General features: G+C 36.6%; 1 protein-coding gene across 2 annotated transcripts in view; it reads left to right on the top strand.

The window, feature by feature from the left end:
• Positions 1-15,349, top strand: part of LOC133597770 (CUB and sushi domain-containing protein 3-like) — a 589,433-nt gene that overhangs the window by 215,157 nt on the left and 358,927 nt on the right. For both annotated transcript variants that reach the window (XM_061950753.2, XM_061950761.2), the window contains exons 8-13: positions 3,573-3,660; positions 6,288-6,412; positions 6,804-6,925; positions 12,463-12,566; positions 14,316-14,428; positions 14,660-14,842. In XM_061950753.2, the coding sequence (XP_061806737.1) occupies positions 3,573-3,660; positions 6,288-6,412; positions 6,804-6,925; positions 12,463-12,566; positions 14,316-14,428; positions 14,660-14,842 (735 nt within the window). The remainder of the gene's footprint in view (positions 1-3,572; positions 3,661-6,287; positions 6,413-6,803; positions 6,926-12,462; positions 12,567-14,315; positions 14,429-14,659; positions 14,843-15,349) is intronic.

A 15,349-nucleotide genomic window follows, 5' to 3' on the forward strand; every position in this document is an offset into this window, starting at 1 on the left:
AGATCGGTAGGTCGTGAATTCAAACCCCGGCCGAGTCATACCAAAGTCTATAAAAATGATACCCATTACCTCCCTGCTTGGCACTCAGCATCAAGGGTTGGAACTGGGGGTTAATTCACCAATATCATTCCCGAGCGTGGCCACCGCTGCTGCTCACTGCTCCTCTCACCTCCGAGGGGGTGGAACAAGGGGATGGGTCAAATGCAAAGGGTAATTTCACCACACCTAGTGTGTGTGTGTGTGACTATCATTGGTACTTTAACTTTCATATTCATGTTAAGTGTTACTGCCTCATATCAAAACAGGTTTGCCATCACCAAACCAAAATACGATGAACATGTTTCAGTTAAAAACTGTCAGAGAATCAACTGACTGGTATTTATTGTATCCCACCGAGGGTAGTAACCTGTGCAGGGACTATGAATTCATAGTTATCCGTTTGCGTCCGCGTAAATTTTTTTTTTTTTTTGCAAAGAATGCAGGTCAGAGTTTTGTTTGGATTGGATTCAGTAAATGTGTGTTTTGTAAAAATGAATATGTTGTCAACATAGGCCAAACATCTTCTCCTTCAGTTTTGATTAAGTTCCGACCATTTTTCTCTCAGTTTAAAGCACTGAGTATGATGCACTGCAAACTCAATCACAATATAATGCATATTTTTTAGGGGTTATTAGGAAACTTTGTACTGTATTGTAAGCTTTATATCCCACCATCTTCCGGCTTTGAGTATGTAAAGTATAACACTTTTAGCTATTCGTTTGCTGTAAGCTAATCATAGCGATTTGGCAAAATGTAACATTAGCTATAATTGAATGTATATTCTATCATAACAACAACATGAATGCAAATTGTTAGTTGCTTCTCTGGGACTGCTTTTGTGTGTGTGCATATGCTCTCTGCGTGTACGTGTGACAGCCTGAACGCCAAATTCCTCAGGCCTCCAAGCAAGTTTTATACAATATAAGTAGAAATTGTGAAAAACATAACAAATTCTGTCAAACCACAAATGATAACATAAGCTACCTGGTGCTATTCTGACTTAAAGCAAGTTGCAAACAGCTCCTTAAAATGAATACCTTACTGACAATTTATAAATAACAAGTATGATCAATGCAAAGGCCGAACTTTTGATACTTTTACAGTCTATGCACAGTAAAAAGCAAATCACTTTGCGGAATTGCACACACAGCGTACAGTATGTTTTAAACACTGTATCATAAAACGGCAACTGCACATTTTTTGGAATTTTGCCTATCATTCACAATCCTTATAAGAGACAAGAAGACAAGAGTTTTTTTTTTTTGCTTTTTAACATCAACATTGGCTTGTTTTTGGTGGCAGCAATGCAGCTAATTTGAGCAATCAATTCTACCCCTAAATCACTTTAAAAATGCATTCAAAAAACCGTCAACAATGCTTCATTTACGTTTATTTACCAAACTGTAGCAACATTATTATTGTAAGAGCGAACACTGAGGAACTCTTTTTCTAGCGTACTAACACTATGGCGTGCTACGGTATTAGCCATTAAAGCTAACTACGGCAAAAGATAAGCTAGTAACTGTGTCAGCACGAACCGTGTTTGGGTTTGTAATGCACAACACTGCGATATAACACCAATCTGTACTGACTTATAAACTTGAACAATCATATTACAGTGTCTGTAAAATTTTAGCCCACATTTCATGTTTTGTTTGTACATAGCTAGCTATAAAGCGAATGCTGTCTGTCATGATACACGCATGACGTGTTGCATGTATTATGATCAATATTGAGTGTGACTCACTCGATGGACAGTTGTCTGTTTGGTCCAGCTGGCCAAGGATGTTTTTTTCTGGTTAATTATGGGTAAGCTTGCCATTTATTTTTAATTGATTGATTTGAATTTCCCCTCGGGGATTATTAAAGTATTTCTGATTCTGATTCTGATTCTGATTTATGTCGAAATAGCTTTGCTTCAAGTTCCACATCTTGCAGCTTCGATTCACTTTCACCTCACTCTCTTGGCTTCCGTCACACTCTTCCTTTGCGCTCGCTTCTAGAAGGAATAGTTAATCTTCCATGAATTCAGACTCAAAAAGATAAGGTTGTGAATTCTAGAATAGTAAATCCTCCATAAATTCAGACTCAAAAAGATAAGGTTGTGAATCCTCAATTGTCCAAAAATAGTCCTCTTCGTTCTTTGTTACCAAGTCTGCCATGATTAGAACGCGCACAAGCGTTTTCCATCCTGAAGTAGGAACACACATTGTCGGACATGCGTTGCTATGGAAACGGAAATAAATGCCCCGAATAATTAGTTTTGGCAACAATTAAAATGACCCAAGTATGGTAAATATTTAACATATGAAATATTGTTATGAACGTGTTTGTTACTACATTATATATATACTGGCAGTGTGTATTAGGGATGTCTGATAATGGCTTTTTGCCGATATCCGATATTCCGATATTGTCCAACTCTTTAATTACCGATACCGATATCAACCGATATATACAGTCATGGATTTAACACATTATTATGCCTAATTCGGACAACCAGGTATGGTGAAGATAAGGTACTTAAAAAAAAAAAAATAAGATAAATAAATTAAAAACATTTTCTTGAATAAAAAAGAAAGTAAAACAATATAAAAACAGTTACATAGAAACTAGTAATTAATGAAAATGAGTAAAATTAACTGTTAAAGATTAGTACTATTAGTGGACCAGCAGCACGCACAATCATGTGTGCTTACGGACTGTATCCCTGCAGACTGTATTGATATATATTGATATATAATGTAGGAACCAGAATATTAATAACAGAAAGAAACAACCCTTTTGTGTGAATGAGTGTGAATGAGTGTATGGGAGGGAGGTTTTTTGGGTTAGTGCACTAATTGTAAGTGTATCTTGTGTTTTTTATGTTTATTTAATAACAAAAAAGTAAAGAAAATGATATCGATAATAAAAAAAACGATACCGATATTTTCCGATATTACATTTTAACGCATTTATCGGCCGATAATATCGACCGATATTATCGGCCGATAATATCGATATCTTATATAACATCTCTAGTGTGTATATAAGAGAGAGGGCTTTGGAGGCTACAACCGTGACTCCCATTAGCCGCACCTTTCAAGTATTTTTTATCTTTAAAATAACAAATAAATAAAAAAAGATGTGTGTTCTTGTCTTTCATAATTATTGTAAACGATAGTTAAAATTTCAAAAAAAGTGCAGTTACCCTTTAAAGATAGCAACGATTGGATGATGCCCAGGAGGATTCAACGTGGCTGTGACCACATATTTCAAGTCCATCTTAGTTCTTTACAGTTCATGCTATTTGGCATAGTGAAGGCAGGAGAGTTGTACTTACACGGAACTCTGACATCTCATCCTCCCTGACAATTTGATGATCTTTAAAAATCTGTGATCCTAAAAGATGAAGCCAATTTGTCTGAATACAAATTTCTTTGCCCCCCACACTGAGAAGTTTCCTTGTAGCGAATCATGCTTTGGCCAGTGTAAAGTTTGACAGTTGAAGTGTCTCCGTCCAAGCATTTTATTGTGCCTTTCTTGTTCAGTGAATGAAGGTGGAGGCAAGCAGTTGTCAAATTACTGTCCTGATCCAGGAGAGCCAGATAATGGCAAACGGATTGGTTCTGACTTTAGGTAAGTTGCAGGCTTTGCAGGTCAAGTAAACTAAACTAATTCCTTTCTCACTTCACAATCCATGTTTGCAAAAAAAATGTATTCTACGAACTTCATCTACTGCAAGGGTGTCAAGCTCTAGGCCCCAGGGCCAGATTTGGCACACCACATAATGTTATTTGGCCCTCGAAAGCCCAGAAATAATTTGTGTCAAACTGGCAGCTCGGTCGCCAGAATTTTACTGTAAAATGTACTGTTGTTTTTTTTTTACGTAAAAAGAAAAATGCTTTAAGTAAAAATTTTGGCAACCGTGTTTCCAGTCTTTTACTGTAATAAACGTTTATACCATTTTGTGATTTACAATAATACACCATACGAGTTGTTGTTTTTATGGTTAAAAAAAACAGCTGGTAGCTCATTTGCCAGAATTTTTCTGTAAAACATATTATTTCTGTAAAATTCTGACTCCTGAGCTGCCAGTTTTTTTAATTGTAAAATCTACACACAAAAAAATGTCTAATTGTACATAGAAATCTAATCATCAAATGCATAGGAAATTGTGTAATAATATAATTTTACTGTTTGAGGTCTGTTTGTTTTATTTCCTTTATTTAGGGTAAAAAAAAAATCAACATAACATTAAAATAAATCATGAATGAAAAGCAGCTGAAATAAGTCAAACTTATATCTGCCCCCCATTCACACAGTTTTAACAAAGTTGTTGTTAAACTCAGAAGACTAGCTATACACAGTATATTCATAACATACATATTTAATAACATACAACGAAATAACTAAACATGAAAACAATAATTTACTCTACCGTATTTTTCGGATTATAAATAGCTCCGGAGTATACGTCGCACCAGCCGAAAATACATAATAAATAAGGAAAAAAACATATATACGTCGCACTGGAGTATAAGTCGCATTTTTGGGGGAAATTTATTTGATAAAATCCAACACCAAGAATAGACATTTGAAAGGCAATTTAAAATAAATAAAGAATAGTGAACAACAGGCTGAATAAGTGTACGTTATATGACGCACAAATAACCAACTAAGAACGTGCCTGGTATGTTAACGTAACATATTATGGTAAGAGTCATTCAAATAACTATAACATATAGAACATGCTATACGTTTACCAAACAATCTGTCACTCCTGATCGCTAAATCCGATGAAATCTTCTCCCTCGTTGTCGCTCCTGGTATGCACCGCTCCCTTTCTTTCTGCTGCTCGATCGCCGTTTTCTGCTGCATATTTCACTACGTCCAGCTTGTAATCTGCAGTATATGATTTCCTTTTCGGTGCCATTTTTGTTCAGCCCTTCTCAGTTTTTATAAGTTACCGCCAATGTTGTAGCAGTGTGCTGTGTATCAGTAGCAGTTAACATCCCATGACCCACAATACACTTTTGGAATGACGCACAATGCACTTCTGCCATGACTCGCCCCCGCCGAATTCTTATTGGTTGACGTGTGTGTGACGATTGCTGACATTTGCTTCGTCTCTTATGCGAATGAGATAAATAATATTATTTGATATTTTACGGTAATGTGTTAATAATTTCACACATAAGTCTCTCCGGAGTATATGTCGCACCCCCGGCCAAACTATTAAAAAAAAAACTGCGATTTATAATCCGAAAAATAAGGTACCGGTAATCAATATTTTTTCATCATCAATATCTTGTTTTTAACACAGTAGGAGATTTAAGATTGTTTTATTTCCCTGTCAAGATTGTACCATAAACTAACAACTTTTATTGAAATGCTTCTTTCCATTGTCTCTGTTCTAAATCTCAATTAAGTAATTAGCTCTGTTTGTTTTAAAATATAACTACTTTGAATGTTGTTTGGTTTAACTTGTGTATGTGCTTTGTACATGATTTTGAGGATATTGTACTTTCCTAATTTGTTACATTTTAGGTAAAACATAACTGTGATGTGGCGCTTAATGAAAATGACTTAGACAACCCTGATTTACAGTATTTTTTGATGTATTCATTTAAATAACAAAAAACAAGTAGTATTACAACGATTTCTTACTTCATCAAGAAATCAAAAAACACTACGGTCAAGGCAAGGCCTGTCACCGTCTTGTCCTTACTTGTTTTTCATTAGGATGCTACACAATTCTTTTTGTAAAAGTTTATAAACATATATTACATATATTACGAGGCAGACTACGTGTTTGATCTGTGTAGGGTTTGCATGTTTACCCAGTTGGGTTACCAGAGACTGTAAATTGTCCATGTCCATACAATTTCGGTGTAGTTGTTTGTCTTAAACCATGAGCAAAATGTACTTAAATTCTGTGCTACAATGATTTTGCTGCTTCGTTTTTCATTTTTATGACCCAGTTTTAGTCTACAACAGTAAAATGTTTTTTTTTTTAAATAGTGAGGTTGCAGAGTTGGCAAAAAACTGAAGTGATGAAGATCACAATACTAGTAAATTAAGCTTTTCTCTACACATACGTGAGATAATTATTCTTTAATTCAACTTTCTAATCAATTTTTTTATCTACAAAACATGTTTATTGATTAATGCTGACATGCATTTAATGGCGTGGCATTTCATCAGGAGTCACTTTTTGAGCAATTGATTGCTTTTTCAGGCATTAATGATGTTTATCTTCTCAGCATCGGAGCAACTGCTCAATTTATCTGCGATGAGGACCATGTGCTGCAGGGTTCTAAAACGATTACCTGCCAGCGTGTAGCTGAAGTCTTTGCTGCTTGGAGCGACCACAGACCCGTGTGCAAAGGTGAGGGAGGCATCTCGAGAGCTAATACACCACTTTGATAGAGGCGCTCTCTTTGGATAGAGGTTTGATACTGATAAAGGGAAATACATTTCTCTTAATTATACATAAAGTCCTCTGCTACCTTTCTATTCCAAATGTTCTGTTAGTTTCTCTTTCATAATACCTAAAGGAACTTCTGGAATTTGATTAATGGTAAACTATTTAATGGACTAATATTGCGCACACAATAAATTACTTTGTTGTCACTTTGCAATACAGGAGTATTATTGTTTCCTGTAAGCAGTACTTCATCGATTTTTGTTTGAAATTAAATGCTTCTAGGCATTAATTCAAGGAAAGGCATGGTTTAACACTGTGATCCGTATTAATTTAATGTCTTACTCTGTTGCAGTGAAAACATGCGGGTCAAATCTACTGGGACCTTCGGGAACATTTACATCCCCTAACTTTCCTATCCAGTATGAGAGTAATTCTCAGTGTGTGTGGATCATCACTGCCAGTGATCCGAACAAGGTAGTACAACAGAGGGAACAGACTTTCACCTTTACTCGCTATGGTGGCATCTTTTAATATGCAGCGCTAGTTTTATTGCATCTAATGAAATCACAGAGCGACTGCTGCAAATAACAGCTCTTTGCAACCAAACTCATTTTCTTCATCATGTTCTTCACACAACTAATTGAACTGAGATACACTCCATAAAGTATACACTGGTAGACACGTAATGGTGTACACTTTAAATGTGGTTGCAATCATTTGTTTCCACTACATAACAATAATTAACAAGGCAGCACCGTTTGTGATACAAATTTAATACAATCCAGAGGGCAAGTTGTGGCCATGCACTGCCATTGTATTTGGGCGGTCAAAAAGGGTTTACGACTTAATACGGAATATCAAGTTAACTACTGTAGTTAAACAACCGGAAAACATCCGATCAAGCCATCTATGGGCAACAGTTGTAGTATCTCAACTTACAAGCACATTGTGTTCCGCGACTGAGCTCATAATTCAAAACACTAATATCGAAATTTAGCATCGCCCATTGAAATTAATTGAAATTAATTTAACCCATGCTTGGCCCTCCCAAACACATTGTTTGAAAAACATTACAGTAGCATGTACTACAAACAACTGCATGGGTTTTATGAAACAATATAATAATATAGTTCAGCATTTACCTTGGGGAGCACAATGACGTGTGGTGAACTATACACCAGGTGAGGGATAGATACTTTTGGAGGTTTTTTTCCTTCTTTTTTTTTAACTTTAATTAATGTGTGCAGCTCTAATCATTGTTGATTTAGGTTGCACATTAGAGTAACAGGAAAAAGAAGGGAGTAATTCGCTTTCATAAAAATGTAATCATAATGATATTATGATATAATAAATGGGTCCAAAAAGTATTTGATAAAGTTGTTATTAAATACTTTTTGGTCCCATTTGCTTTTAACAAAATAAATCAAGTGAATCTTATCTTTCTATATTAGTATCTGAAGCAGCAATAGCTATCCTCCATTAAAACGTACTTCGTATGATCACATCAGTGACGTTCGGTGAGGTTGATGGCTGGTGAGGCACTGACTTCATCACAGTCAGATTTACAAACATATGAACCCTAAAGAGTATCTTATTCACCATTTGATTGGCAGCAGTTAACGGGTTATGTTTAAAAGCTCATACCAGCATTCTTCCCTGCTTGGCACTCAGCATCAAGGGTTGGAATTGGGGGTTAAATCACCAAAAATGATTCTCAGGCGCGGCGCCGCTGCTGCCCACTGCTCCCCTCACCTCCCAGGGGGTGAACCAGGGGATGGGTCAAATGCAGAGGACAAATTTCATTACACCTAGTGTGTGTGTGACAATCATTGGTACTTTAACTTAACTTTAACTTTACACATACAAACTGTAGCACACAAAAAAGCACATTTAATGAAAAAAACATTATTATGGTCTTACCTTTACTTAGAAATTAAGTCCATGCGCCGCAACTAAAGCCCTCACTTAAACTTTCCACGTGCAAGATTGAATCTATTTAAAAAAGTGTAACCGAGGATTTATAAATGTCGCCTATACTGTATGAAACTACAAAATAACAAACACCGAGGCTCCAGTTTACACGAGGACCACTTTATTTACCTTCTTTCAAAAACCTCCGCAACGTGACATCACTTCCGCTTAGCGCCTTCAAAATAAGAGCTCAAGGCATATACTGTATAACAGCGCATAACAGGAACTTAACATCACAAAGAGGAAAGCCCATGAAAATAGGTTACAAAAGTTGTTTAATAAGAAGCCAAAAAGTGCAAAAACAATAATGTTCGTGTTGGAGGAGTTGTGAATTAGGTACACCTGCAGTCTGCAGGTGTATCTAATGTTGTGTCCCTGCAGTCATTCACAACTCCTCCAACACCAACATTATTGTTTTTGCACTTTTTGGCTTCTTATGAAATATTTTTTTTAAATAGATTCAATCTTGCACGTGGAAAGTTTAAGTGTGGGCTTTAGTTGATATAACAATTCTACGGCGGGGGTGCAGGAGGCGAGCCTCAGCCAGTGCGTCTTTTGCAGCCGTTTTATGATCGCTCAGCACAAGAAATACTTTACACACATACAGTTGTTGACAAAATACACTGTACATTATATACCTCAGCTAACTAAACTATGGAAATGTATAATATAGTTCATATAGCAATACAGTCTCACTGCACAGCAGGCCAGCAGTTAGCCGAATCATTGCGCAATCCATGTTGCGGCACTGAGTGACGTGCCTCAACTGGCTGCTGTTCACCGCACCGTCTCTTCTCAGTATTTGAACGGCAAATGTGAAAATTCAGCGATTTTGAATAAAAATAATCTAAAACTGGTGAAGTTAAATGGAAAATAACTTTATAGTATAATCACTGGATACATATAACAATTTAATATTTTTTTTTTCTTTTTACATTTTTTTTCTTTCCATGATGGCAGGTGAGGCCCCTCCTCACCTGCCTCTAGTGACTGCACGTCACTGGATCACATTCATTTTGTCTTAAAGTCCAGTTTAGAGAAGTATTTAATGTTGGATGCAGTATATAATTCTCCATAATGGCAGACATTAATTTCATTCAATTTCATTCCAAGCAATAAAACAATATTTTTGCATCTGACAAAAAAAACACCCACAAACACTGGCTTACTCTAATAAAAATGCCATGTTTGTTGTAAATACAGTTTAAAAAAAAAAAATCAAAAAATGGCTGGCTTCCGCTGAAGAGACATGTGTGACATTTGAGCTATGGACCGAAACGGCGAGTGATATGTATTTGTGTGTACCAAAGGCAATGCTCGACCATCCAGTTTGTTGATTCAGGACTAGACAGAACAAACTGAAGCACGTCAAACGCAGCGTCTGCAGCTTCTCAATGTTATAGGACATAGTTGTATGTATTTTTTTTCTCTCTGATTTGGTTGTCTGCTCCCTCACCTTTGTACTAACGTTCTCAGTTTCGGTGGTTGGAAGGGAGGATCGTGTCGATCTCCGAGTGGCGCTCAAACAAGCACGCCAACTGTCTATTCAAAACTTGTGTTGTCTTTTTGTGCCAATGAAGCAGGAGCAGAAACGTGTGACAATATATCAACTCTTTATTGCTCAAACGGCACACATTCTACTACAACCCCGTGATGATAATGCTCGTAACTCAAATGACGACCTAAAAGAGCAGAGAGCTGCTGCAAACAGCTGCCATTTAAGCACTGCCATTTTTACATTCAGCAACAAAAGTAAAACACAATGAAAAACTACAAAAGAGTAATAAATAATACACGCCATCGTCTACTGGGTTGGGAGCAGCACGGTCAGAGACAGGCACAGACCAAATTAAGTGACCAAGAGAGGATTAATGTTGATTAACCACAATAAAAGGTATTGGATTTTAGTCTATGTTAATCATGTTATATTTTCCATAAACAAATATATCAAGAACGGAGGGAATTTACTGTATATGCGCTTGATGTGTTTATTAAACACCATTGATATCATGTTCATGTCTCATCCTGTTTGTTTTTCTAAACATTTATTCACATTAATTTGGAACATAAACTTATATCGCACAGTGTTTGAAATGTGTTGAAATGTATTTCCATGGACGTTTCAGGGGTTTTGAGTCATTCTGTGCTTCAGATGGTTTTACCGTGCTACCAATTTTATTCAGATTAATAATAATGATGGATTATCCATATTAACGCGTTCATTTTAACAGCCCAAATGTTTTGAATATTTCAATTTAGTTAGTTGAAAGCATGATTACAAATTAGCATTGGACCCGTTTCCACAGTGAGTGAACCCTCACCTTTTCCCAAGTGAGAACTCTCCATCACTCCTCTGAAAACAATTGCAGCACCAGTCCCTCACCGAAGGCATTTGTATGCAAGTATCTGCTTTCCAAGGGTGTCCCAAGGTGGTAAAAGGTTACAATGAATATGTTTATATTTTGCATTTCATCACAACTGTCAGTTAATCTACATAGCTACAGTGTTGCTGTTCTTGCTCAAGTAGCAATTCAGCCATGGCTATTGGCAGATAAGCGATTCCGCTCAGTCGTCAGGACCAACACAAATTGAGAGAAATAATGATTGAATGAGGACCCATTTGTCCCCAAAGTGAAGAGGCCAAAGCTGTTTTTCTAATGGTCATTACTGTGCTCCTGCATCAGGTCTGGCTCACAATTGGTATTCTGTCCGGTTAGTCATATACAGGGAGGTGTCGGCTCACTTTGTTACTGTTTATTAGCAGGACAGGACGGATGCACGTTCAGAACTCGCTAGAACTGGCAAGTGATGCAGCAGTGTGCCCGCGAGCATCCCCTAAGGAAAACACGGCACTGACTTGGCAGAAGAAAGTTGATCCATTAGTGTAATTATGGTAATTATGCTTATGCCTGCATTGTGATAGGGACAGTTAAGAATGGAATTTGTACAGACTTTTTTTCCCTCCCCATGGCTAGAGAGAGTAATTGGATGAGCAATTGGTCATCATATGTCTGTCATCAACATCCTTTAATCTCAAATCAATGCAGGGAAATAGTAGGCTGATATAATGATGGCTTTATGCAAATAGTTATTTTGGACTATTTAACTTGTGCTATGTGTAATGCAGAGTGATACACATTTCAGCTTGTTTTGCTGGAATTGTATTTTTATTTTTTTATTTGTTGCAAGTGTGTGTACATGCACGCTTGTGTGTACCGGTACTTCTCTGTCTCTCTGTCTGTGAGTACGTGTGTGCAGCCTCGGCATGTTCCTTATTGTCAAAGGCTTATGAGATTAGATGTGATTTGACTTCCATGTTTGTCTTCTGCTATTGCTGATGTGAGCTCTAGGACTCGAGTCGTCATAACTCTGTACTGAAATGAAGCCTCAATTATACAGTTCGCATAAGGTTGGCATTTTACAGCATTTTCAGATTAAACATGTTACTTACAGTCATTAGCTTTTCTTGTCAAGCCTCTCTCACACACAGTTAAACTGTCTCTAGAAACACCCATTAAAGCCACTATGTGAAAAAACATAAATCTTTGCAATTAATAAATTTTTTTAAAAAGGGTCAATCAGATTTGTAAATCATTTAGAGTCACTTCACGTATGATCGGTCTTGATTTAAAATGAATATCACCAGAAGGGAAAGCAGTCGTGCCCAACCTAAATATGTGGCCTGTTTGAAATTAAAGTTGATTTAAGTATTATATATATGCGGCAATTGTTTACTGGTGTGCAAAAACACCTTCTTGGTGGTTTAGTAGCCTTACCTAAACTGATCAGTAAATATGTGCAACAAATATTTTAAAAAATAAAAATCTAATAGAAAGAAGAAAAAAAAAAAACAATGTCCAAGGGTGTGCTAGCATTGATGGTTTTTTGTGTGTAATACACACAACATAAAATATAAAACAGGGTGAAAATAAAACATTTCCCATCAGAGAGCACGATAAATACAATGATAATATCATCATCTGAAGCAGAGCGTTTTATATTCCTGTTATGATTTAAAATTGCAATGTCTGCCATTACAGGTTATTCAGATCAACTTCGAAGAGTTTGACTTAGAGATTGGGTACGATTCTCTTACAATTGGAGATGGAGGAGAAGTAGGGGATTCGAAAACCATAATACAAGTGTAAGTATAGCTCTCACATTTCTTCAGTAGATTTATTTTGTTGCCTAGTTTAAGACAATTGTTGTTCATAATTAGGGATGGGTGCCTTTCACATATGAATCGATATGGTACCAATTCCCTGTACCTGGGATTCAACACCGGTACTCAACAGTACACATTTTCGGTACATTCATGTGTTTTCAAGTGTTAATAAATGTTAATGGTTAACAAAAAAAAATCAGATTTAATATATTTAACATTGAGTTGAGTTGAGTTTGAGTTTATTTCGAACATGCAATCATACAACATGATACATCACAATCTCCAGTTTCTCTTTTCAACATGTTCGAAAAGGAGTAGGAAGAAGCAGAGCTTATTTAATCCTACCCCTTTTCTTTTACATAACAGTTGCTAAAACTTTTGTTCACTTTCTGTTCTCAATTTATTCACAATATACTCCATAAGTAATCACAATAAAAATAAGTAAATAAATAATAATTGGTGAAGTAAGTTACATTTCATTTGTTGAGATAAGTAAGATTATTTTGAGAGTGAAAGAATGAAAGAATGGATGAGTTAAATAAATTCAGAATGTTTATCATGGTTCTTCTTCTTTATACTTTGAAGAGTTTCTTGAAGTGGATCATATTAGTTAACTGTGCTGTTCAGTTGTTATCTTATTTCTTTCACTTCTGTGTCTCATTTTCTAGTACTGTACTTACTGTAATATATAGTATACTTATTCATGCAGCTGCAATTCTAAGATGTTAGATAGCAGTAGTGTAAAGACTATGGTGTGTTGCCGTAGTCAGGAAGTAGTTGTTGCCATTAAGTTAATTGTGCCTGTCTTATCTTTTGTTGAGTCCTATAAGTGTTTATACTGTAAGTATGGTATTTATTACACCCCGGCTGTTTGATTGTAGCGTACATTTTAGTTGCAGTTTTCACTAGAGGTGTTACAATCGCCATGTAAAATTGTTATGCTAATTGGTAGCATGTCTAAGGAAAATCTAATGTAAATTAGCATTGAGCTAGCACATTTTTTAAAAGTAGAACCATATTGTACTTTTGAGTGCTTTCGTCATACTTTATTGGCAAGGAAAATTGTAACATTACACAGAGGCAGTCTGGCTGACTCTGCTCTGTGCTTGAGGGCTTATTTTCGTGGCCAAGCGCTTCAGCGGGTGCAAAATCTACAACCAGATGTGACTTCACGTTTAATAAAGGTTTTAAATAATAATATGGCACCGTTTGATTTTATGTGAATCGGTAACCAGTCGTGGCGACGGACTTCAGTTTGTGTCTGTAAAAGTACAAAATTCGGTACCCATCCCTATTTATAATACTGTTGACACATTTCAATATTACTGGATAGGATGATACTGTATATATAAGATTAAAATTATCACAATACTTTAATCTGTAATATATACATTTCCATTTTGTTTTGTTTTATTAACAAATTCCAGGTCTGTTGGTGCCATCTAATAGATGAACGCGACCCGTAAGGCGCACTAAAATGAACACATCACAATTATAGAGAATAGACATTGCTTGTAAGCCGTATATTAAAAATTTACATCAGAACTAAATTACAATAAAGACAGTAAATGTGTATTTAGTGCTGACTTTAAAAAGTCCATATTTGGAGTATCTGGCAATACACTTGGTGGGAGAAAGTTCCACTATCTGGCTGTTCTTGGGATACAAGACACAATATGGAGATGGGTGTTGAAATGTTTGTTTGGATGCTTTTGTCATTTTTTGTAGACTAACTGGGAGCTTTGTGCCAGACCTGATTGTCAGCATGTCCCATCAGATGTGGCTTCATCTTCAATCTGATGAAAGTGTGGGCTCAATTGGCTTCAAGATCAACTATAAAGGTAGAAAGAGCTTAGTGTTGATGCTGCTATCTGTATTCATTACTGGGATCAATGGTTGTCTCCATCAATGAAGCAATCTGTCAATTTTACTGTCTTTCCGTTTGTCTGTCTCGCTCCCATTCTCCATTTGCTGGAATTCCCAATACTGTTATTCCTACTATACCCTATACTTTTTATTTCCAATTTTCATATTTCCATTTATATCTCTACCTTGTCTCCACTCATCCACAGAAATTGATAAAGAGAGTTGTGGCGATCCCGGTACACCGCTTTATGGGTACCAGGAGGGAAGCGGCTTTTTAAATGGCAATGTTCTGCGCTTTGAGTGCCAGTTTGGATTTGAGCTCATAGGGGAGAGGATGATAACCTGCCAGAACAACAATCAGTGGTCTGCAAATATCCCCATCTGCATATGTGAGTCTAACATGCTTTTTTTCCATGGCGGCAAATTAAGCAATTACTTATGTGCTCGGAAAGTTTGCAATGACACCTAGCTATTGGAGGATTAATTGCAATGCAGTTAAATGGCCGTGCTGTGCTTAGTGTGTAAACGCCAATTCCCTGAATGTCAAAGAGCATATTGATGGTGTATGGCTGGAGGAAGATAAGGTCTCATACGAGGAGTTGTGCATTGTAAACTTGAACGTCTCACTGTACTGCACCAATCCCAATTCCATAACAAAACTCGAGTCCTGTTTCTGTCCATTTGGACATAACTCCTCTGCCCATGGAGTTTTCTGTCTACGCTGTATTTTTTCACACCAATTCTTATTGTTGCCTCCCCTACATGGTTCTCCAGTGCCTCAGGACCCAAGGGAGCAGTAGTTTCTTCTGCAACTAGTCATACCAAGCAGTTTTAGTCTGATCTCGGCTTTGCAGACTGTAGAATGGACCTGCACAGTCATGTTGCTGTAAAAACAA

Source organism: Nerophis lumbriciformis, linkage group LG04 (assembly GCF_033978685.3).
Source record: "Nerophis lumbriciformis linkage group LG04, RoL_Nlum_v2.1, whole genome shotgun sequence".
Lineage (NCBI taxonomy): Eukaryota > Metazoa > Chordata > Actinopteri > Syngnathiformes > Syngnathidae > Nerophis > Nerophis lumbriciformis.